At 40.8% G+C, this 26,019-nt stretch overlaps 1 protein-coding gene across 3 annotated transcripts in view; it reads right to left on the bottom strand.

Annotated features, from left to right (window-relative positions):
- The window catches only part of COP1 (COP1 E3 ubiquitin ligase), a 125,007-nt gene that overhangs the window by 60,702 nt on the left and 38,286 nt on the right, over positions 1–26,019 (bottom strand). For all 3 annotated transcript variants that reach the window (XM_068199451.1, XM_068199452.1, XM_068199453.1), the window contains exons 12-14: positions 11,667–11,810; positions 3,706–3,814; positions 1,888–1,969 (exon numbers count right to left, since the gene is read on the bottom strand). In XM_068199451.1, the coding sequence (XP_068055552.1) occupies positions 1,888–1,969; positions 3,706–3,814; positions 11,667–11,810 (335 nt within the window). The remainder of the gene's footprint in view (positions 1–1,887; positions 1,970–3,705; positions 3,815–11,666; positions 11,811–26,019) is intronic.

Below are 26,019 nucleotides of genomic sequence, written 5' to 3'. Positions count from 1 at the left end.
TAATTCTTCCCTGTCAAGGTGCTGAGGCCCTGGCACAGGGTGCCCAGGGAAGCTGTGGCTGCCCCATCCTGAAAGTGTCCAAGGCCAGGCTGGACATGGCTTGGAGCAGAGCCTGGGGTAGTGGAAGGTGTCCCTGCCCACAGCAGGGGCTGGAAAAAATGAGCTTTAAGGTCCCGTCCAACCCAAACCATTCTATGATTCCATTATTGCCAATTGTAATTGAGGAACATTAGTTTCTTTTGGAACAGCATTTAAAAGCTTTATGGAAAAGGGGAGCAGCTTACAAAGTTTAACACTTATGAAAAAATTAATTTATCATTTCAAAGCAAATAATGAAGAGCTCTGTCCAGAGCTCTATCAGCCCTTCTGGGAGAAGTGACCCCCACTGCTTAAGAAACGAACTTTTAAGCTCTTGCTGTTAAATAACTCTGATTGGATACTGTAAACATTACAGATAACACTGTCATTCATTAGGGACAAAGAACACTACACCTCCCTCAGTGCCATCCTCTTCTTTAGGAGCTTCCCAGATCTTCTCAGAAGAGGAACTTTTTTTTACCACCACATGGTAAAGGGCTTGGCCTAAGGGTTCTCCAAAAGTGCTTTGTCTAATGGACCCTGGAGTGTGGAAGGCTGCGAGCTGCTCCCAGCACTCCTACTTGTTAGAGATGGATAATGAGATGTTGGCTCTTGCAATTAAGGGATGACTATTGTGTGAATATTAAGAAAAGCTTTAATGATGTATAGTTATGTAATTGTAGTTTAGATGTCCTCCGTTCTCCCCACAGTTCCCTTTCCCCCCTGCATTGTTGCCAGACAGCCTGGGTTGTCTAGGACAGGTAGAAAGAAGGCATGCACACTTGTCCAGTTGTATGGGGCAGCTGGGAATGGAAAAGCTTGTTGCTTAGGGGGTGCAGCATGGCAACACCTGACCTGCAATCAAGTTACAAGAAAGCAATCTCCACCAATAAACAGCAAAGGAGAGCTGACCGTCAGACTTTTGGAGGGGCCAGGGTTGGCTGATGCCCCCCCTCAAAGGGTATAAAAGACTGAGCATCCATCTTGAAGATGAACTGGCCACGTGGTACCCACGAGGGCAGTTCCCAGTGCTGAGAATTCTTCCTTATGTAGTCCTTTTGTTGTATTTTTGTCAAGGTTTAATAAACCTTTTAAATTTTCAAAGTGAGCAGTTGTTTCTCACAATTGGATACTGTAAACATTACAGATAACACTGTCATTCATTAGAGACAAAGAACACTACACCTCCCTCAGTGCTATCCTCTTCTTTAGGAGCTTCCCACATCTTCTCAGAAGAGGAACATTTTTTTACCACCATGTGGTAAAGGGCTTGGCCTAAGTCTTCTCCAAAAGTGGTTTGTCTAATGGACTCTGGAGTGTGGAAGGCTGAGAGCTGCTCCCAGCACTCCTACTCAATCCACCATCCAACTCCTTAAAGCTCCAATAAACAGAGTCTTTAACATGCAGAGCTACAGGTAAAAGAGCAGCAGGCATTTTTTAACTGCTGCTGTTTTACTGACAGCCTCGTTTTTGAAATATAAATACATGCTGTTCTTTTGAAAGGCCCCGAGGCTTTAACTCAACAAGTTCAACTAATGTTAAAACACATTTTGGTTTGTCTGAAGTTCCAGGAGAATGTTAGCTGAGAGTTCATTACACAAAAAAATGTGAAGCAAGAGATGTTAATCCAAACAAAGCCTCTCCTCCTCTAAGATCCAAATGGTTCAGTAATACCATGCCACATTACCACAGCAATTACAATACTGAAGGCAGCTGAGGAATCAGCTACTTGAAACAGCACATTTTTGTTCTCCCAATGGAATATACACAGCCTATGTCTTCTACACAGAGACTGAAATAAAATAGTACCTTTGGCATCATCAGAGCCTGAAGCCAATAACTTAGGGTCCATCAAGTTAAAGTCAACACTCCAGCACCTTTTCTCATGCTCCTGTTGAAAGAAACAAGAACAATATTGCAAGGTAGTGAGTTGTAATGTGATAAAACAGCAAAGGAAAACACACATATTTGGTATAAGTTGTCAGCAGGGATCTCAAGAGAGAAGCTTACTATGTTTAGCAGTTCTTCAAAAAATATCTTTTCTCCTCATCAGACCAATCCTATCAATATGCTAGACATGCCAGGAAAGCAGAAAACACTAGAATGGGTTTAAAAAAAAAATAAAACTGATTTCATTTTTACTTGGAAAGAAAAAAAAAATCAGGATATACACATTAAAAACCTGGTTTTGCAGCATTATTTGACTAGCTGTGGTTCCACCAGGAGTTGCTGCTTGTCCTAGAGCGTAGTTACATCTTTCAATGTTAATAAGCAATTTTAAAGTATTTCCCAATACTGACAAGATGCTCATTGCTCGTTTCAAACACCTCCTCTCTGAACGTCCAGGAAATCCTCACCTTCCTGCTGAGCTATGAAGTAAATCTCCTGGTGTCTAATCCTCTGTTTTACCACTCAAATAAATATTATTAAAAGACTGCACACTCTTCCTCAAAACACAGAAGAGCTGTAATTGCTATGCTATCCACCCCACATGAAAGCAGAACATTAGATTGAATAAAATCTGAAATTCAGTCAAACCCTTTGTGTAAAGCCTTCATACAGGCTTACAAGACAAAAAGCTCACAAGGATGAAGTCACTAAAGGGTTTCAGTACAAGCACAGCAGATGTCAATGCCTCTATGCAAATCCAAATAAAAATTCGAGTAATCTGATAGGAAGCAAAATGAGTTTGTTTTAACATAAGCAACAGCTGATCATCTCTAGGTTCATTATTCAGCCTCATAAAGAAATGCAAAACGTATTTGAGAGGAAAACAGACTAGATTTATCCTTCCCAGTATAATTTCTTTCATTGAGATATGCGTAAGATTAGTGAAAACAAGCATTATAAAATGACTAAAAAACAATGAGAAGGTAAACAGTGGCCTAAATAGTAAGTGAAACTTATGTTGAACTGTCAAGGAGTCTGTAGTCCATTCATTATTACTGACCAGTTCCAATGGACTATGCTACCTACACAACAGCCTGCAGCACTTCCAGCCTCTTCCCAAACACAACAGCCCTCTTCCAACCTCCTTCTTCTGATCACGAGCTCCTCAGAAGCCATTAGACAGAAACACAACGTTTGAGTTCCACAAAGAAATAAAATGCCAGAGACTTCTCCTGACGCAGGTCTTGCTGTGGAGCTGAGCCTGCTGTGTAGGGAAGGAACTGCCTTGTTCTGCCTTTGTGCTCCCTTCTCCCAGCCTCACCACTCAAGGCTGCATTCTGCACTTCTGCTTCACCAGCATCTGCGCTGGCAATCACTGCAGAATTTTACAAAAGGCTTTTGACAAAGACTGAAGTGGAACAGGTATGGAGAGACAGAGGCTTCTAAAGAAAGGCGATGAACTGATTTCTCCCTGTGCACATTCCCTGCCCAAAAGCAGCAGCAAGAAAACATCAACTGCCCCACAACTGTGACAGGGAGACAGAGCTGCCTCCCTTGGAGGACTACAGCTCAATAAAGCCGTGCAGATGAGAGGCATTTACCAAAGAGGAGGAATACCATTTCACCCTGTGGAACAGAAAAGCCTTTTGCTGGACTAGGAGCAGAACCTCAGACTCAGTGCTGCTCTCCCAGCACAGTGCATGCAACGGGAAATGATCCTTGTTGGTTGTGTGTTACCTGGTAGACCTTGGATCTCTGTCCCGTGAATCCATCCCAAAGGATGACGGTGCCTTCATAGTCACTGCTGGCTAGCAGGTTCTTGTGGTAACTACTCCAGCTGATACAGCTTAAAAAGAGCAAGCCCTGGTCAGTCTTACAGTAAATCAATGCACAACACAAAAATCACTCTTGCAATACATTAGGCAATGAGTATCTCTGCAAATCACACAGTACCTGGATCAAACTACCCCACTGAAACATGCAATTTTGGGAAAAAAATACAAAACCTATCAGAAATAGAACAAACCTTAATCCTTCCACAAACTAAAAGCAAAAGTTTTATTTGCTGAAGAGACATTTCCCCCTTGATACAAAGTGCTAGGGTCTACAGTTTAAAAAAAAAAGTAATTATTTCAAACACTGATTTTTCTGCTATTTGAATACCACACATTTTCAGAGAGCTCAAGGTTTGACTCCTTAACCTCTTAGCAATAGATGCTACTGTTATTATTACCATAACCAAATTATTATTATACCATAAAGATAACTACTTACCTAAGAATAGCTGTATATGTAAAATGCATAGATGTATGGACAGTAGATCAGTAGATCAACCTCTCCTGCAGCACACATCTAATATTCTATATATGTACCTATGTGCACATGAAAGTTTGACTTCAGAGAAACTACTCCCAGCTTTCCATAAATGCTAAAAAATGGCTTCATATCCAGGATGAAACAGCAGTTTGTTTGCTATGAATATTTTAGGAAATGTTTCTGATCAAGAACTGGAAAATGTATCACACAGGTTTTTATTTCAAGCTGAATTGAGGGGCTGTGCAAAACTAAATGATGATTCCACTGGCAAACTCTAACGATCAGCAGAGAAAACAAGAGCAGCAACACTGCCAAGTCACACTCGCAGCATTCTGGCACCATGCCTCCACTCTGACTCCCAAAAAATGCGACAGAGGTAAGAAAATTTGTAATACTTGTGCACCAATTTTTGGACCATCTGGCAAAGAAACATGCCAGTAGGTATGAACTGTGCTGTACGCAGCTCAAGCTGAACTGACAGATCCCATTCATGCAGGTCCTCAAGCAGCTCCGACATGGATAACTAGATCAAAGGAGCCTTGGGGCCAAGCTTTAACCAACAATATAAACCAGAAGTCCACAATTCTGTAACTTCTTAGTACTGCTTTGATCAGAGCAGCTACACATGGAAATATGATGTAGATACATGGCTACTGATTTAGGAGTATTGTACCTTGCTAAATTCTTGGTTCCGCTATACACTTGCATCTTGTTTTCCCTTAATAATTTACACATAGAAGAGGAAAAATCCTTTTCCTTTCTCATGGTAGTAAAACATTTATTTTTCCATTAGTTAAGTAACAGTAAGCAGCATTGGCATTCTGCTCCTGACTCTGCTAAAACTTAATAGCATTCCTTGGGTTTTTAAACTTTACATTCAGAAACTTAAAATTTTATTTACCCAATATAAGTCACCATTTTTAACCACCAGCTGCTAGAGATGGTGGCTGCAATGAGAGAGCTCATGTAATGATTTCCCTGGCTTCACCTCTTCCATGATATGTCATTAATGAGAAAATGTTAAGTATCCCTAATCCTTGTAGGCATGAGAGCTGTCCACAAATGCACCATCAAGGAGCCATCGTTATTTCAGTTCTACTTCCATCAGGTACCCACCCAGAAAAGCAGGTCTTGACAGCCTATGATTTACTAGAAGCCTTATTCCGAGAAGCTTAAGTGACTCCCTGAGTTCCAAATGAAGCTGGCAGGCACTGCCCACCAGGGCCATGAGGTAAAGGTTGCAGCAGCCCAGAGATCACCACATCTGACATCTGGAGTTGTGCTTCCAGGTGGAGCAGTCCCAGATGGATGCAAAAGCAGTTCAGGGGCCTAGAGCTACACCACACTGAGCTGTGGGCTGGGAGCAGTCTCCAGGGAGGTAGATAGCACACCACAGGAGACCTTTATCAGTTCAAACCTGTTCTCCCAACCAGATTATCTCCTCTCAGGTCAGGGCTTCAAGGAGCTTAAGCAAAAAAGGAAATAATCTGTAAGTGAAGCCATCATGTACAAGCAGAAAGAATACAACCCAGAGCTGTATCTTAGCAGGCAATCTCCTATCTGGATGGCTTTGAGAGGACATCAGACAACATCAGCAAGTGAAAAGGGTCCTAGAGGAAGGCTGATGTGCTGGTGACACTTTGGGTGGTTAGAGGATAAACGTTCCAGCTGAAGTATGAAGAGGATAATCCCATAACCACATCTTGTCAAAAAAGACATCACCTCAGACAATGATAATTAAGAATTACCAAGTAGGTAGAACTATGTAAAGGACAAGAGTTTAACAGTTCTGTTCAAGATGTGATAGATATAAAATACTTCACTGATGGTACAGATGGAGAAAAACATGGTTTCTGTGCCCAAAAGCACGTTCATTAGATCTGGCACAGGCTGCAAAGATCCCACTGCAGCCTGATGGTGTTAAACAAGGGGTTAACATTCCTTTGGAAAGCATTTTAGGTAGACTTAGAGGGGAAAACAGGAACTGACAGGTGAAAAATGGTTAGGGATTTGCAGCCACTAAGTGGTTCAATTAACACCTCCTAAGTCACACACCCCATAAATCTTTCATTTTAAAATAATATGATTAAAGGATCATAGTAAGACAAAATCAACTCTGTTCCAGCTCTCTGCCTTAATTCTGCCCTCATCCCCACCCAACTCTCTTTACAAAGTCTGAAACTAGAGCTTTTCCCTTAATGTTGCAATACCTGAGCTTATTTCTAACTGAAATTCTCCAAAATAACCCTTGTAGAATGCAATTTAGAGTTAGATCAGGTAGAGGGGAGCTCCCTTTCCAGGTAGTTTTTTAGCAATGGCTATCCTTTCATAGAAATCATAAAATAGTTTGAGGTAGAAGAAACCTTAAATATCCTCTGATGCCATTCCCCTGCCATAGGCAGGGGCACCTTCCACACTCCCAGGTTACTCCAAGCCCTGTCTAACCTGACTTTGGACACTTCCAGGGATGGGGCAGCCACAGCTTCTCTGCCAGTCTGAGTTGTACCATGCTCTGAGCAGACAGCTTCCTAACACGTAATCTAAACCTCTCCTCTTTCATCTTAATACCATTCCCCCTTGTCCTGTCACTCTCTGCACCTGTAAGAAGTCCTTTGGTTGTATCCTCCGGCACCTGTGACAATCCACACCAGGAAGAAGGCTGTCCTGGATCTGGGATATGTTTCTCTTCCATATGGCTTTGCTGGGACCTGCAGAGGGCTGAGAACTCACTGCCATGCTCCCCTTAGGGGAAGTACTGATCCTTCTTCTATGCCCAACACAGGCAATTTTGCTGAAGCTTTAAAGACATCTATTTTTTTCGGGTTCCCTTGAGATGTTATCATGGGTAACGAATTGAATAACAAACTCAAAAAAGGCATGGCAGAGCGAGCTGGAGAAGGGCAAAGGAAAGTCAAAGGTGACATGAACCAAAAATGCAGCTTACAAAGCCCTCAGATTAACTATCAAAACCCAGAAATTCATAAAAATAACCTTTTGTAGACAACATTTAGATGATCTGCAGCCACATCCAGGAGAACTGAAGTACAAAGGCTCTGAGATATGATATAAAAATAACTACCAAGGGCTGAGAGAATGTATAATTCACTGGACTAAAAGGCGTTGTGTGATGCCATCTTTTATTTTAAGTACAGTAGCTGTATTTTTTTTTCAGTTTTTGCTTTGATCTTTAATCCAGAGAGAGAGAGTGATAGTTACATCCCAGAGATTTATCTGAAGTTGTGATAGCTTTCCTTCCTAGGGGGTTAAGCTGGAGAAATTGTAGTTGAAAGCTAACCACCAACCTCAGAAAAACCCTCCTAACCTCAGCATCTGATCCAGCCACACAGAAACCCTGACCCTGTAAAGATTCATGTGCATCCTTCATTTTATTCAGAGACACAAGTGGTCCAGCTCAGTTAGCACTGTCAGTTATGCTGATCTTTCTTTCATGAGACAGTATTTTTATGGCTGATATGTCTCAAATCCAGGCTCAAGCTACCCAGTGTCAACCACTCCTCTGGCAGTGAGAGTTAAATAAAGTTAAAGCTTTTAATAAGGCACAAACTCCTGTAATCTGATCTGCTTCTGAGCACCAAGTGCTTCAGACCCAGTCTGTCACCAAGAGCCAACTGATGACTGGTAGTTTTAGGACTGAAATGTTTTTAAGAGCGTGATCTACTACTGTAAAGAACATCCACATGAATAACAACAGGAAACAAATACTTCAGAGACTTATGGAATTACCTTACTGTGATGAATGTTTTAAAATAAACTCCTTTTTTCCTAATCAATTCAAAGAAAACCTCTAGTGTGGTTAAAGACAAATACTTCAGGAGAAAAATTTCATCTTTTTGCAAAGTGAATCACTGATTCTAAAAACTTGAATTAATACAAGTTGAAGGCATATTTCCTCATAACCTGTTTAGTGTCAAACATCCTCTGCACTGGAAATACGGGCATCCAACACAACCAGCTCATACCATTCCAAATTGCAAAGAGTCTACAATGAAAAATTCCGTATGACAAGCTTTTGCTTAATTTAAGCTTAATAGCAAGAAGTGGCTACCATTTTCAAAGCTGACAGCAATACACCCATGAAGTGCTATTAGAATATAGCAATCACACATTTGATTTATTGACACCAAAAAATGAAAACTGTAAAATATTAGCAGCCTCCTAAAGACGAAAGAATACTGATGCTTTGCTTTTACTGCAATTGACTAAACAGATGCAGCTGATTTTGGAGGTTTGTGGTAACATCTATCACTGAAGTACAGATGCTGCAAAACACACGGTGGTGAGCATGCAGAATACTAAACATGGATTTCAAAAGCATGTTTACCTAACCACACTCGCACATCACCTGCTATAGATTAACGAGGCCTAAAGCCAATTTTTTACCTGAATGTTAGATCTCCCTATTTTTCTCCCCCTGTGACCTATGGCAAAAGAACAAATCTGCCTCTTGAATAAATCAGAGCAGAGCTGTGGCTTGCTGCTAGCCATTCCTCTTCGTCCTTTCCCTTCTCCTACACGGGGGGAGCTGCAGATTAGTGCCTGCCATAGCTAGGGACACAGCAAGTCATAATTAGCTCAGAGGGTGCTGTTTATAGCTACTACACAATGCCAGGATTTGTTTCTTGTACTGAAGCTATGAATCTGTAAATGGGATTTTTATGAGGATTTATGTGTCATCTTGTGTTTTTCCTGGAAGCTTATGCCACTGTTGTTCCCAGGGGATGCGATGCACATTTACCAGAAACCCGACACACCGACTTCCTCCCCGTTCTTAAAAATAGGGATAAGAAGGCTTAGTGGATGATGAAAAAGGAACGTATTTAAGAAGCAGGTGGGTGTAAAAAAGGGGGCTGGAAAAGAGGAAGAGACTCAGCTACAGCTGGTACCAGGGCTCTGCTCCAGGAAAGCCTACAATCAATTACTGCTGGCATGAAGCTCAAGCTTTCAGCAGGCACCCAGCTGGCACACGGCAGAGCAGGGCTGGGCTGGCACCAGCCCCGGCCCAGGCATGGGCTTCCCTTCCCGCAGCTGCTCTGGGCCAGACTTGCTCTTGGCCAGACACAAGTCCTCACAAATGCTGTCACCTGTCTGCTTTTATAAAAGCCCATCAGAGCTTGTGTTCCTCTGAAAGCTGAGTCACCAACATCATCGCTAATGATTTATGTTCCGGCATCATTGCTCTGAACAAGGTTAACCAGGATCAATTTAACCAGGAGAGACATGTCACCAAATCCCATCTGCAAAGAGACCCCCGCACCTCTGCTGGGAAGAGAAATACCACCAATTTGCTAGAGCAGAAATATGTTTGTCTTTGCTATCAGAAGGGGCACTCACAGGTAAAGTCTCCTGGAGAAGCTGCACTTTCACCCAAATTAAGATCAATGGCTTTAAACTGAGGCTTTTTACAAAGAGCAGGCTCCACTTATTTAGATTTTTCTATTACAGTATGGGCACATTTTTAGCACACTGCAATATTCCATAATGAAATTGCAGCCTCCATCTATAACTTCTCCCTCAAGCTATGCCACTTCAGAAAAGCAAGCAATTATGCTGCCTGACGCTGCACCAGCGAACCCCGGCACTGATGACTGGCAGCACAGCTAATGGATACAGCAAGGATGCTTTTGACTGACAGACCAACTTTATTTGTCAAAGCCAAAAGCACCTACATGCCAAAGGAAGCCTGATATAATTGGAGGAGGCTGATGGGGGGAAAAAAAACCCCACCATTTATTTCTTCAAAGAAATGAGAGATACTAGGGCAAGAAAATGAGAGAGGACCCGATCCTCCTCTGCTGAGGCAGAGGGTCGAAGGACACTGCATTTAGCATTGTCATAGATACATAAAATATATACATGCATGAAATTTGAGAATGAGAAAAATCTTGAAAGCAAGCAGCATCTTGGCTGGAGCACAAAGCCAACATGAGTAACACCACAGAAGGCACTAATGTGACTCTCCTCACTGGCAGCTGTGGGAGAAGGGAGAATTAACAACTTTCCTAACAACTGGCAGGAGCATCAGGATTAACTCCCCTGTCAAAATTGAAACAGCAAGTTTGGATTTTTTTTCAAGTTGTCCAAGAAATACCAAACTCACACTGCTTTTCCCCTTCTAATTAAGGCAAAAGGTATTAATACACTGCAAGATGGTTCCCCTATTATTCTGCTCTTCTCTCCAGAAAAACGAAGCTGAATGGTGCAAACTCAGCTGTGACTCAGGTAAAAATGCAGAACATTTCACCAGCCCAGACAAACACAAGCTCCATAATCATTACAGCATATCAATACAAATCACTTTCAGGATGCTTTTGCCCATTGTGAAATCTAGTCCCAGGATCAGCTGCATTTACATCTTTCCCTTCATAAAATAGTGTTATGTAATTCCTGGGAATAATGAGCACAAGCAACACAAGAATGACTGCTCTATATTTAGAAACGTGTCAGCTACAAAACAAAGCGTGACTTTTAAGCACTAAAATAGGCTCACAAACATTCTTAACATTGTTGCACAACATTTTGTTTTCATGGAAGCTGGACTATTACATAAATTTATTACTTGCACTTTTGTGGGTGCTTTACTGCTTTTAAAATGTAGAGTACCAAATAAAAACAAATTATTTCAACACAGATGCTGGAGACTTGTATTATAATACTGAACGGGTTTGATTGCCTGTATTATTTACTTCTGAGCTTTAACAGGTATTTTGAATTTGGATTTTTAAGTTATTTAGCTGGATTCTTTCAGTTGAAGTTCTAACATGGTGATCTATATTTCATTGGTTTAACACATCTAAAAGGATAAAAAAATGGGTTGACAGTAATGATAGCACAGAAGCAAAAAAATCAAGGAAGGTCCTTTCTCAGCGGCCTTATATTATGAGGCCCAGCAGAGCGGTACTTCAGGCAGACAAAAATTTCTAGGTAGAAGGTGCCAGTGAGGAACATTTCCTGAGAACTAGCAACCTCTCAGAAGAATTAAAATGATCCAGTCAATGAAGAGAAGAGAGCACAAAGAATCAGTAACTGTTATGAAGAGCTGGGTACAGAGGTTACCTTGAAACAAGCTATGACTTTACCTGGAGCATGTATCCACCACTCTGAGCAGGTATCCAACAGCATTTGCAAGGAACACAATAGCACTTCACTTCCCTATTGCCTTTTCTCCTCCAGGTGTGTGGGCTTTGTTACTACCCTGGATGAACCCAGCATACACAAGTAACAGTGCCTGTGCCACCCAATCTCCATCAGCTCCTGCATTCCTCCTTTCCTCTCCAATTCCCATAAAGAAAGCAGAACAATTGCTACACATAAACAATCAAGTGGAAAAGGCACTCTGAGTTCAAGTACAAATCAATGCCTACCTGATTTTGGAATTACAGGTCATTTCATTCTCAGGGTAGTGAATATCCACTGCATCCTGAATGACTGTACCATACTCATAGACTTTAATCTTCTTTGTCACTCCAGCGATGGCAAAGTAGTCACAGTCTCGGTCAAACTCAATACTGAGAAACAAAAACACAGGTTGAAAACTCTATAAAACACCCCACGTATTTACCAGGGGGATATTTTACCTCCTAAATGTCCTGGTACAGCAGAGTTGAAAATCACAATTTGCAGTTTGCAAATACCCAAGTTTAGAACACCCACTGGTCAGAAAAACCATTGGTCAGATCTGGCACACTCCCCAACAGTGTGGAGTTCTTGCTCTAAGCATTGTTCTCTAATCCACCCCGCAACAACATACACATCTCCATTTCTGTGGTAGCACAATCACCCTCCCACAGGCAAGATATTTGTTCACGTGCTCTGGAGGTTCTTCAGTTTAACCACACCATCTGCACTGCATGGCACCCCAAAGGTCAAAGCCAACAGCTTGTCCTGGAAACATGCTTAACATTCCATGGCATGACTGCTCATTGATTCCTCCTGTGCACAACAGCTTCAGGAACTTTTAAAGTGCTAATGCAGAGCAAAGCAGTATTTGTGAAGAAAAAAAACCAAACAACAACATTCTAAATTCCCTGGGTAACCACAGGGGGTTGAAATCAGATCATCAGTACTGTAAAAACAACACACATTATGACTTCCATTTAGGGTTGCTTGTGCAAACAGAGGCACCTTCTTTCTTGACCCGCAGGGCAAGTTTGTAATAAATATCAATGAAGCTGGAAGTAAAAGCAGTCAACTTATAACAAAGTTAAGCTGCAAATGAGAAAAGCCTGGGGTTGTACAAGAAATACATCTAAGAGAAAGGCAGGCAGCAGGTTACAAACAGCTAACATCATCCCTACCTTCACAGCTTGGAAGGGCTTGAGAGAAATCTGCTAGGCATCCAGCAGCTGGGGAAGTAATCCCACTTCCCAGGAGCTTCTGCTTTCCTGCAGCCCATGGCACTGCTGGCAGGGCAGGTGCACATACACCCGTCTCCTTTGAGGGCATCAGCCTCAATGAGACACCTCCCCAGAAAGGGTGGAGGCAGCATCTGCCCTCAGTCACAAGGTTTCTATGAGCAGTAACCAGCTGTCCCCAAGTCTTCTGACTGAGCAATCAATCTACTGTTTAGAGAGGTCTCTTCTGGAGTTCTTCCACTCACTAATTCATTTCAATCCCTGCTGTTGCTATCACTTGTTCTGTTTTTTTTTTTCTTTTTTTTTTTTTCCCCTTAAGAATATTTATGAACCAGAGAGGAACTTCTTAATGGCAGCAGGGAAAACACTAATTTCACATTCAAAATCCTGAGAGCAGGGGTATTTAAGGTACCCTTCTACAATTAGAAAGCATGAAACCAATTACAAGAAGAGAAAGGGCTCTTCAGGCTGCCCCCATAGCTGTACCAGCAAGAGCTTTCCACTCCTCAACAGAGCTGAGAAGTCAAAGGCAATGCAATGTTTCCAAGGGAAGATAAATTTAAACACCAACAGAATTCTCAAGTCCTTGTAAAGGAGATATCATCAAGTTATTTTTAATCTATGGAGAGAAAAGACTGTTGATATGCAGTCTATTGCTATAAAATAATTCAATGAAGCAGCTTGAAACTCGGCCATTTAACTCAGGCACCCAAACTTCTTCCAGGAGTGGCAGGAGATGGCCCCACTCACAACTGGTTACTAGAGAAGCTAGTCAGGTGGAGCCTGCAAAATCATCAGCCTTCAAAATGCAGGGAGGAACATGCTTATGGCTGGGAAATTAACCAAGCATGCAGGCATCTATTTAAATAAAATGGGAAAAGGAAGGAAGTCACCCAAGCATCCAGGCTGCTCTCCCCACTCCCCAGATCTACATTAGTCTAAATCACTTTTTATACACACAGGATGAAAACACCATTCAGGTCTGTCTTGTTTTGTCAGCTCACCCTATTCTGAGGAAGAATTTTATAATCAAAGCCTCTATAACAATACAACGAATTTACTTGTACCACAATCTTAATTGAACTGCTGTCTCCTCTCCTGTTCTCTGCCCTGTGGATTCAGGTAAAGCACAACTAAACTGATGGCAGTGATTCATCTGCCTGGATTCAATTTAAACCCTCAACCTTCTGCTGAAGAAAGAAAAATAATGCATTACAATGTCTGGTAAAAAGCCAAGCTTTTTTTTTTTAATAGAGACATGCTGTAGACATAACAAATGAGTATTTAAAGAAGCCCATAGAAATTAACAGATCATTAAAAAAATAAAAAAGCCTTAAGCAATGGAATTGTCAGACTCATGACCTTCAAACAGCATCAAAGACACTGCAGGGAGAAAAAGAATGCAGAAATAAACCACTACCAGTACAGACCAACACACACCTGCACCTTGGCCTCCCATCACCTGTGCTCAGTCCTGGAACAGCCAGTGCTCTCACTTTCTGCCAGTCAGCTTTTTGTCAGTGATTTACAAATAAAAATAGGAACAATCTAACTACCTAATCGAGTGGATTCTATACCATATAAAACTGTTCCTAATATTTGCAAAGCTCTGCTTACACCTGGACTAATCAGCATTAGGACAAACAGCCCAATTGCACAGCAACTATTATTTTTATGCTTTTTCTTGCAAGTCTTTTAAATACACTTAGTATTATGCAAGCCTTATTTGCATTTAACTGGCTCGTGGGTATTCCTGTCACCTGCTGCTTGAAGTCTTTGTGTTAATGTAAGCTCTTGCTTACACACAAGCTTATCTATATGAAAATTCACCAGAGAATTTAAGTTTTGTTTGGTCAAAAGACTCAACAGAGCCAGCTCAGAAAGAAAACATTCTGCTTTGCAGGCGATACATTTCCACAGTCCAAGTGAATTCCTCATTAGCACAATAACAACATGCAACAGAATAATAGGAAATAATTAAAACTTCCAGTGAAATTACCTTTTGGACCAGCAGTGGTCCTTGCTCCTCAAAGATGTACTTGTTAAAAACAGTAATCAATTGCTCCTTTTTGTTCAGCCTATTTTTAAACTCCACATTTCTGACCAACCAAGACTAACCAAATTTCTATAAGGAATCTTTTGGGGACATATGAACTGCTGGATATTTGAAAGAGCTTTATAAACATGTCACAGGAATTACTTAGACAAATCAAATGGAAAGGATCTGACGTTTTTGTTCTAGGGAAAATAGAAGAGAGACATCTCTCATTCCCAAATCACTGCTTTCTTTCTCCTAAGAAGTTGACAACCAACATCTTATGGAAATATCACTAAGAGCTGCTGGAAAGTAAGCACATCCTCAAGGGTTCTGGTTTCTCCACTGCTTATCTTAATTCCCAATCTGTGAGATTATAAATCAGTTGCTTTATTTTAATGGTAAAGCCTATGACCTTGGAGAACACTCGCAGCTAACAAATAGAATTATGAAATAAATTGCTTCTGAAACATGCCTGGAAGCCTGCTTTGGTGTTGAGGATAGAGCAGCAGGGAAAGAGTAAAGAAGGAGTATTTAGCAGCTCTGCCATTGTGTAAAGCCTTACTACATTTGCATCCTGCTGGTGTGTGCAGTTGTTCTCCACATCCCCGGAGGATGCGCTGGAGTTAGGGAATGCATACAGATGGGCAACTAAATTGATTAAAGGAATGGAGCAGCTGCCTCACCATAAGGGTTATGAACAAGGCAACAGCAAGACTGGTGTTCAACAAGTCGTACTACAGCTAGGAGGTACTTGCCAGAAGACTTGATTTGGGACAGGAGGTGGTTTCCTCCCTCCCAGTTACACTTTTAAGAACCACACACACGTTTCAGCTCCTGACAACAGTAATCCATGTACAGCTGGTTCATACCAGATACTAACAGGTATGTACTGTACCCACTGTTTGAAAACAGGAGAAGGCAGGGCTGCATCTAAGTGCATGTGCCTTTAACTGCACCACCGGTTACAGCTAAAGGTCTTCAGCCAACTGCTTCTCTCCCCTTTCCATACACAGTCTGCAATTGCTACTGTAATCAAAAATGCCTCAGCCCTGACTTGTTCTGTGACTGCAGGAGTTGCCATTTCTACAAAGTAGATGATTCAGTCCCTCTCATGGAACTGCATATACCTGTATAGATATATATATAGAGAGAGACACAGACAGAGACCTATTTTCCTCTCTGGATATACCAAAGCCTTTCAATTCTGTTTCTCCCCAGCCTAGTGCTGTTTCTATTTCTGTATCTCTGACACCTCCTATCTTGCCGTGGAGTTCCATATTTAATGACAATGTGGATATATTGTTGGGACTTAACTGGTGAGAAGAATGAGAGATGCCAGCAGCAGTTTTCGTCCTTCACTTATTATTTCCTTAAAGTCTTTCTTACTCTGTGCTTCCACTGCTTGGCCTCCATGGGGTATCCTGTCACTTCTAACAATCCCCAGCCTGGCTATCTCTTTCCAATGCACATTTTGAGGCATCAAAGGCAAAAATTAGAAATTTAGGTTACAACCCAACACCGTGGTCACCAGTGTAGACTGTTAAGCACCTGGGACCAATAGAGAAATTGGTATTAATATCACACACCTGAGAGACTGCTTACAACAGACTGATATTTTAAGTAATTAAGTAAAGTAATTAGTGTCACTAAGTATGCACTAGCATACTAACATGTTTTTTTAAAAACAAAGCTATATTCAGGCATAGGAAGCTGCAGTAAAGCATTCAGATTTTGTGTTCTATCAGCTCAAAGCCTACATTTTGCCACACATAAAAACAAAAGCTACTAAAACAAAGGATATGAAGTTTCAGTATCAAAAGCCTGTTTTGCTAAAGCTGTGACAGGCTGAAATAAAAAACCAGAGATGTTTCTCTTTAATAAAGCAGCAATTCCATTAGTTACTCCTTACTCCAGAGCACTACCTAAGTAAGGTAAGGTCACTGCTTTTATTTCTGAGTCCTTAATCTGTGCCATAGGGACAAGGACAGACCACCACTGCAGAACATATTTCTTGATTCAAATTCCCAGGCTGCCAAATGTTTTCTAAAATATTAACTGAGTAAGTATGTCATGATCCCAGACAGGTTGTTGCTATCTCTAGTCAGAAAGGACCACTTAAACATCAATTCTCTGTAAACTGTTATTTGGATAGATAAATGTATAAATGAGATTACCACTCAAAGTCCTTCTATCGGAGAACAAACATTTTTATGCCTAAGAATCACATTACCTTAGGTTAGATGTGACCCCCAGATCACCAGAAATTTGCCAGATTTGTCCTCTGATCAAGGTGAAGTCATCTCAGCTACTCTCAGTAGATCACATTCAAGTCTAATGGATGTCTAATAAACACTGTGGGACAGAGGCCCCTAAGCTACTTCAGGCTGATGCCATTCTTTGGAGTTGTTTGGAAGATGCCAGCTCCAGTGGCACCAGCAGGTACTGAATGTACCCAGGGTACCCTTCCCATCTCCCCTCTTCTTCCAGGCTCCAAACATCTGATGAGAATGTCACCCCTAATCAAACCTCTATTTGAAGCACAAAAAACAGAGAAACAGAGACTAGAAAGTCATCTCAGTGTGTTAATTAATTTCCCCCCACCATCTGGGAAACAGGCTGGGAGGCTTTTGCATTAGCCCAGCAAAGCCTGCACTGCACAGGGAAGGAAAGTCCTCAGGTCTGGGCTCCCTTGGAAAGACATCATTGCACCAGCCATGCTGCAGTCATACTTTCAGGATCTCTCTTACAGGCACAGTAGCCTGGAGGGCTGTTCTGCTCTGTTTGAAGAAAGGCATAAAAAGGTACCACATTAACAAAGTAATGTCATTAGACCTAGTTCCAGGCCCACTTCTTGCTTATAAAAATCCTTTTAAGTGTAATGAAATGCCATCAGTTCTAACAGAGACCACTTCATAATACTCCTGTTCCATAAAGAGCTTGTTTAAAGGAGAATATTAAACCTGAATCTAGGAGATTTGGTGGGCTTAGATCCATCTCACAGCTCAGAAATCAAACCCAACAGAGCTACTTTCATGCTTTGTCATCTCTAGATAAAACGGAGTCGTACTTTTTTCAAACCCAATGAGAGCACATAGTATGCTGTGAGATTAATTGGGCTCCTTGCAATAGTTCAGTTTTCAGAACCATGCTCCTATCTACTTTGCAAAGAAGTTACTATGAACCTAATCTCCTCTAAATACAACCCAAGATATCCCAGAAAGCCATAGCAGAGTCCCAGTCTTGGCTCTAAGATTATAGCTAGAGACAGCCTCTTCTGCTGCATAAGGTTTTTTTCCATACATGCATTCAGAGGAACTTGGCTTAATTAGCAGTAATGATGAGAAAACCTATAGGGAACTGCTGAATTCTGCAAGCCACCAAATAAAAAGCATATTGATAAAAAGCCACTTTACTGCTGGGCGATGCTCTTCTGCATGTTGAAGAGAAGATGACGACAATCCCAGGGTTTCTATGCCAGATCCACAGAAGTACAATGAGCCAAAGCTGCTGCAATCTACTACCCTGCAACTTAATGAGGATTAGATTCAGTTTTTCCACAAACACAATTTAAAATAATTTCCCAGAGCAGGAAAAATTTAACTAAAAATGCCAACAGTTAAGTGCAGATTGTTCCTTATGACACTACTTAAAATTCAAGCCAAATGATCAGTCTGCTTGCTGCAGTGTTTTGGGTAACCTGTATCTATATTTGAAACCCAGGAGGTACCATTTCACCCAGCTGGGCTGATATACAGTGGGTTATGAACAGCTCTGACAGCAGCCACGGCACAGAGTCAACATTTTCAAACATTAAGGTGGAAGAGGTTACAACTATATGAACATTCTCATCTGCCTTCAAGTTTAGCAAGCGTTTCCAGTACAGAATCACTGAATGGATAAGGCTGGAAGTCACCACAGTGGATTATCTGGTCACACCTTCCTTCTCCAGTAGGATCATCCCAGAGCACATGATACAGGCTTGCATCCAGATGGTTCTGGAATATCTCAGTGAGGGACACTCCACACCTTCTCTGGGTAATGTACGCCAGTGCACCATCACTGCACAGGAAAGAAGTTCTTCACATTCAGCTGGAACAGAACATATCAGCCTCTACCCAAGCCAAGGTTTTAGAGAGGAAACCCTGCCTCACAACAGCCTGTAAGGTGGTCTGAAAAACAGCACCATCTCACCAGGATTACACCATTAAGTAGGAAGGAACTCAGTTGTGGCAAGTACTTCAGTGCCTTCTAGATATAAAGTCATTCAAAAGCTTGTTTCCAAGCCACCCTTTTGTTACTACACCAACAAGGATTTTGTTTCTTTAAAATTGAGCACAGCAACAGCTGACAGAGCTGATGAGGCAGGGGAACAAATAGATCTGAAAGAGATCTCCATCAATACTGGGACTTTAAACAGTGCAGTCTGTCTGTAGGCTCCAGTTCATGCTTCCTCCATGATTTGGCAGCAGCAGCTGAGGATGTTTTGTCTCCAGCTGACCACACTGCCAGAGGCCCCATTTCACAGGACAAATCACCACCCCAAGCCTAGCACTCCAGTAACTCAAGCCTCTGCATTTTCCTGACACTGCCACCAGTTCTTCTGCCAGACACCCTGCAGAGAATCAGGAGGGACAGCTGGAGACAGTAACCTCTTTAGACAACTCAGCTCAATCCAACAGGCACCATGAGTCAGGGCACCAGGCTTCCTAAGTATCAAATCCATACACCACAGAGGAGCCTTTCCCAGGCAGCCAGAGCATGGGCTTGGGCAATGAACTGCAATGCTCCTACTGCCTGGTAATGACAGAACAAGGTGAAAGCATCATTTGAAGCATTTCTTATCCGGCTGACAAAACTGTTTCATGAGATTTGTTTTGATGGCACTTTGAATCTTATTTCATCAGTATTTTGAACACTATCCTTCTTTACTTTTTCTAAAGAATGGTTTATGCATAGCCTTAATTCCACAGTCTCACAGTTGTTCTAACTTCACTTGCACAAACGTACGCACACACTTGTACATAATCCCATGAAAACAAACATCACTTCAGAGCTTATTCTGTGTTATTTATTACCTTATTCTATGAAACAACTACGCAGTACATAAATCCCAAACATGACTCAGAAACTGTATTTATTAATGCCAACGATGATATATTAATAATCATGAGCTCAAGCCTCTTCTCCAGGCTGAGCCGCTTGCAAGGTTTATTCTGGGAATCGTTTAAGCCCACACCATACATCTTTGCAGGCTTTAACATCCTATCTTACTGTATTGCTCAACTACCCACCATTTAACAGCTAACATCTCAGGGTGGCCAGGAACAAACAAAAAAATCCAAAGGCATGCTAATGCTTTTCAGATCATTAGCTCTTAAAAAAATTCAAGCATTTACAACAAATATGGCTAGACAATTAAAAGAATACTGAAATAAGATACAGAAATCCATGTTCTATTAATAAGAAGTTTGTATCTTTACGAAGAAACAAGAATTCACTGTATTAACACTCAATGCCAAATGAAAGCTATAGAATTGGGGGGGATTAAATGAAATCCATCTTTGACTTTTACAAACACTGTCAGAATGAGAATTGGTTGTGCAAGATGCTGGAACCACAGCTTTTGTGGCTTTCCTGTCCAGTTCTTGAGGCCAAGACATACCACTGCTGCCTGATGACAACCATTATCACATTAACATCACGAGGAATGGAAGGGCAGCTACCTCCAGCCTCACTGAGAAGATTTTCATCCTGAGCAATCAAGAGGGGTGGATGCAATGATGCAAGGCAATTTCCACGTGGTAATGATGTCATTTTGGTTTTTGATTTTTTTAATATGCTTTTTTTCTCTGTATATTTGGCACATATATTTGTAGCTCTGGAGACTATTGTATTAGTGGCTAGTTTTCCAGTAATTTTCCATGCCCTTTCTGTAGGCAGACAAAAATTCCAGGGCCCCTATGGTATCTTTATTTCTTTCCTGGCTATCAAGGTGAGAAAAACTCTTCAAGACACATTTTCTTTAAGTACAGCTAGTACTAAGAGGGGGTGGTCCAGAGAAGGGGCATGACCTGGGGGGATATTGCATCACTACTTGTCCTTCTAACTGCTTTTTTGTCAATTATGCTAAATTGCTAAACTTATAAAAATTGTATTCACCCCATAAGGTCAGGCTTTTGTGGATATTCTCCATGACTGCCCCTGGAGGCCTCATAATAAAGATCCACTTATATATTACCTCCTATATTAATATTATCTTAAAAGCATGTGTTGTTCCATTTCTAGGTTGAAAAAGGCATCACTACCATCCTCCTACTTATTCATCTCTCAAAGTACATTTCTGACACTACAGCATCCATTGTGAGTTCCTGCACTTTCATGAAACTTCTCTTCAAAAGAAAAGCAGTCTTAAATCTAATAAATACAAACCTGTTGAAACTGTAAGCAGCAATCATAAGGTTTGTAGGAAGCAAAATATCCTTTGCACTACACATGTTAAAGCCACATAGAGAGCTCCTCCTTAAATTCCTTCTCAAAACCTATGGCCACAGGAAGATGCTCAGTAGAAAGTGAGAAATGTGAAATTTCTAATGTTCTGATCATGTCCCTTTATCACAAATACAGTCCCCAAGACACTGAGGTCTCTAGTCCAATATCCTGGTCAGAGCAGGGGCAGCTCTGATCAGACCAGGCTGCTCAGGGCTTTCTTCAGCCTGTTCTTAAATAACTCTGAGGATGGAGCTTGCACCACCCCTTTGGGAAGCCTGCTCCAAAACTGGATTACCCCATGCTGCAGGCAGAGACTGTTACATGGCAAGACATGGAAAGTCCTTGCATAAGATGCATATAGATCCTTCAAGATACTGAAAGAAAAAAGAAAAAACCTGAAGAACTATCACTATTTAAAACATTTTGTTTAAAAGCCAGTTCACAAAATAATCAAAAGATTGCTCAATACTTTTAACAGATCATTTATGAAAATTCATAAAGTTGAAATTCAACTAAAAATTCTCATCTAATTGTCTGCAGATGAAGACAGGTTTCAAGTACTAAGAGAGCTTAATGAGAAAAAGATCTTTCTACTGCCAAATTGTCTGAAATTAGTAGGAAAAAAATTAGGTCCCACTGGCAGCCATACCACTTCCATTCATTAACCTCCCAATTTCAAGTTAAGTTTTAGCTCTTATGTTGATGAAAGAAGAAATTTCTCTCTGCAGCACCACCGTGGTCACCAGAAGGTTTACTTTTCAGGTCAAGACTGCAGATAAGGGCAAATAAGCTCTTTTCTGGTGTCAGTCCTTGGTACCAGCAGCCCGTCCTGGGACTTGGAGGGCTGTGTTCCAGGGCAGAATGTCCCTGAACTCTGAATTCAGAGATCAGAACTGACCCCTGTATAACCCTTCTGCTGGGTACAAGTCACATTTCCCTTCTGCTCAAGGGACCCAGACCACAGTCACGTACTAGGAAATACATCAGTTCAGCACTCCAGAGAAAGATGGGAAAGTAAGGGAAAGGGTCTGTACTTCACTCAGTTCTAATTAAACAAAAATCCCATTTCAGCCCAGACAATGTGTGATCTAAAACCCAGAACTTCAGATGAAGGGAAGTAAGAGAACCACAAACTTCAAGTAGGTTCAGGGAATTATTTCTCAAGTTTCTTTGGTAATTCTGCAATTTAAGTCTCCTTATCCAAGCATTTCTCTCTCCCTTCTGCTTTTGGGAACAGCTCAAATAAGACAGATTCATCCACAGTTTTGAGCTGCCAGTTGTAAATAAGAGTCCATTTTAAAAATGGCTTATTTAACATGCTGTAAAATCCAGCCTTCCTGATTTCTCAAGAAGCAGCATCTACTGCACTCAAACATAATCCTGTAAAGGATAAACTCACTTCCATTTCATTCATTTATCTTTACCTGCAAGATAAAGAAGCATTGCTGGTCACAAACTTAATAAAACGGCTCATCTAATCCTAGCCAGCCCAAGCATTAAAAAAAAAAAAAAGGCTTGTTATGGTGGATACAGAACTAAAAAGTATCTTGTTAAAGTCTGGGTCTGAGAATTTATATGGACACATAATTGCAGTACAAAGTAAAAAGGGCAACAGAAAAATTAAACAGTTCAATGAATAAATGAAAACTCACTCATAATGGATTTTTTTTTCTTTTAAGCACACCTTTGAAGAAAGAATTTCAGGTCATGCTACTGAAAGGGTGTACCCAAACAAAAAAGCAATCTTGAAACAGAAAATCATACTGCTTGAATACCAAGAGATCCCTCTTCACATCTCGTTCATCACTTAGAAGCAATGGAATAATGAGCAAGTAATGGAAAAAAAAAATAATGGCCACCAAAGGTAAGATGCAGTTTTTGAACACGGGATCATGATTCAACAGATGAGCTGACCAAGGCTTCTCCATCCAAAACCACAAGTTATTTCCCTCTCTGTAAATCACTGAGCCTTTAGATACAGTTAGCGTCAGCTATCCAAAACCTTTTAAATGTCACTTTAAGATCTTTCAGAGAAATAGTAAACTAATCTAGAAGAATTTAAAGTCTGAGCCAATGACAAAAACCTATGCAAAGCCCCCTAACCTTAGAGCTTACTCATGTTCCCAAAGCTGGGAATCATGGAGCAGGGAGAACCAGCTTTCTGATACCCAGGCTTCAGAGAGACATCTTGTTGTAGCACATTTCTTGGCTTTTCCTGTTCTTTTTTCTCAAATATGAAAGACTGCCACATTATTCTCTGAAGGCCTCTGACAGTGGTGAAGCAATTTTCTCCATAAATCATTGTAATGCTAACGCAGCAGTTTACAGACACATCTTTAAAAGAAAGACTTTACATTTACTGCCACTGCCAGCAGAGAGAAGGAAAGTTAAGCTCTGACAACTGCTCTGTCTGGGGGCATAATAAATGGAAAATTTATTCCTTGGCCCAACTGTAACAAAATTTAATATACTTGTGAAAACTGTAAATACTTTGTACTTAAGAGAAGTGAGTATATTAAAAAGCCATTTAGCATATTGAGATACTTGCACATTCATACTGTGAGCATGCTGAAGTCCCCTTGATGTCACAGCAAAACTGAGTAACCTGCAATAGCAAAGCTTCAAATGTGCTTTCCCTGAACATTCTTCTTGATAATCTGTTGTTCTTGAAGAGAATACGGGAAAAAGGAGAAAGGGTTGAAATTTTCCTTCTTTGCTTCCTCTTCCCCTAAGGCAACTGGAGTCTTCCTAAACATTTAATCAGATTTTTTTTAGTAACACAACATACATTTGTTTGCAGTACTTTATTAGTCCACAGTTATGTCCAGACATCCATAAACATTCTTACCACAAGGTTCTCAGAAGGCTATTGCTGCTGCCCAGTTCCATGATTTTTCCAGCCTATTTGTACACAGTCTTTAATTACACTTTTCACCCTGTTAGCATAAACCCAATTTTATTTCACTTCTAAACATCAATGTTTTGCAGATAAGGATTATTAACATCCTTCTCCTTTGTGAACCTAAAGGTAATAGATCTGAAAAAAAAAAGCTGTTTAAGCCAGCAGATCTTTTGGAGTCTTCTGTGAACTTTATGTAGGGTTAAAGCAATCAAACCAAACACTCTTGTATTCTGTCCATCTGTAACAACAACTTATAAAAAAAAAAAGACCCAAGGAAATTTAACTTCCAGTCGGTTCTATTTTTATTCCTAAGTATACTTAAAATACCTCTTTAAAAGACTGCCTGAAAATTTTATGAAGGCTTCTTATGTATTAGTCTTGTATTAACTCTGTATTTAAACCCATTTGTCTCAACAGCAACAGCTAAACGCCAAGACCTAACCTTCTGCTATTTCATCACTGTTTCCTACTGCATGCCCAGGAAAACCTTTAAAGATCAGTGTAGTGGACCAAATAAACAATAAAACTTTTCACAGAACTTTAAAAGCAGTATTTCACTTTCCAAGTACCTTAATTTGGCTCATCTGTGAATACCTAAAAGCTGCTCTTATTTAGTTTCACAGACTCTCTGAAGTTGAGGCTATCAGTTTAAACCAAAAAAAAAAAAAAAAAAAAAAGGTGAACACCAGACTGTGTTGGCCAACACATACTAAGTGCAAATTCTTGATTAACAAATTCTGACTTTATAGGAACTGTTTGAATAGCCAGAAGACAACAAGAACAATGGCAGCAGCACATTCAGCAAAGCTACTTTACCAAAGCACTTAAGGACATGCTCAGATTTGAACTGCCTTAGCCTACACGCTAAAACCTCTAAAAATGTCTCAAATGCTTTGATAAATAAAAAGCATGAGCAGGGGAGAACACTGACATGGAAACCAAGTTATTTTTTCAGTAAAATGCATTTAATTATCAATTCTAGGACTGGCTTGTAAGAAGGCTTCACTGTATCTTCATTATAACAGTAACACACACAATTTTCAAACTTAGATTTCACCCAAGAATTAGAATACCTTCAAACATGAGTGTGATTTACTGTCCTTCCAGCATTTTCTAAGCAAATACCAGAAAAATGCTGCTCTTGCAGAATGTCAAGGAGAAGAAAGGGCAAAGGAGCAAAATGCAATCCATGCTGAACTAGTAGTTGAGAAAGTTTGTCCACATTGCAGTGAGATTCCCATCTGCATTTCATTGCAGCTGGTGTGAACCCAATCAGTGCAGGTTAAATATACGTCAGATTCCTGATTACTGTGCTCTGACCTCTGGCTAAGTCGGACATTACACATTCCTGCTACATATTGCAGTAGTTAAGGAATCAATGCTGCTTTAAACAAAATCTGTGCTACACAATGCCTCCAATTTCTTCAATAGTGTAAATTTCTTGGGGTCCCTCACCAAACGTTCAAGCTTTTCCGTCACTCTCTGTGTGGCCCCTTTGGAAGGCACTAGATGAAAAGTCAGAAACCCAAGTTTCATCTATCTTGTCAACAATGTTTTTTCCAACACCTCACATACGGTAAGGAAACATACACCTCTTCTATTTTTCCTGCTCCCCATATATAATACAGGGATGATACTACTTCTCTGAAGAGACTGCTGTGAACAAACATTTAAATTAGCGAAAGGTGCTTGCAAGAAGCTTAAACAGGTCCTGTACATATGCCAAGCAGAGAAGATTTCCTAGTTGAGATATTCCATTGTTTTTTCCACCCTGAGGAGCTCCGAAAACAAACTACCACAAATAAGCAAAACCCCCAGAGTGGGGAGAAACCAGCTTAAGGTTAGAGCTGTGGCAATTCCTATGCTCTTCATGTGCTCTCTCATAGCCTGATCCCTAAGGGAGCTGGTGCATGGAATTGAACTAGAAGAAACTG

This window comes from Anomalospiza imberbis, chromosome 9 (genome assembly GCF_031753505.1).
Source record: "Anomalospiza imberbis isolate Cuckoo-Finch-1a 21T00152 chromosome 9, ASM3175350v1, whole genome shotgun sequence".
NCBI classification, from domain to species: domain Eukaryota; kingdom Metazoa; phylum Chordata; class Aves; order Passeriformes; family Viduidae; genus Anomalospiza; species Anomalospiza imberbis.
The sequence above is the reverse complement of the archived record's forward strand: the minus strand, read 5'-3'. Positions and strand labels throughout refer to the sequence as shown.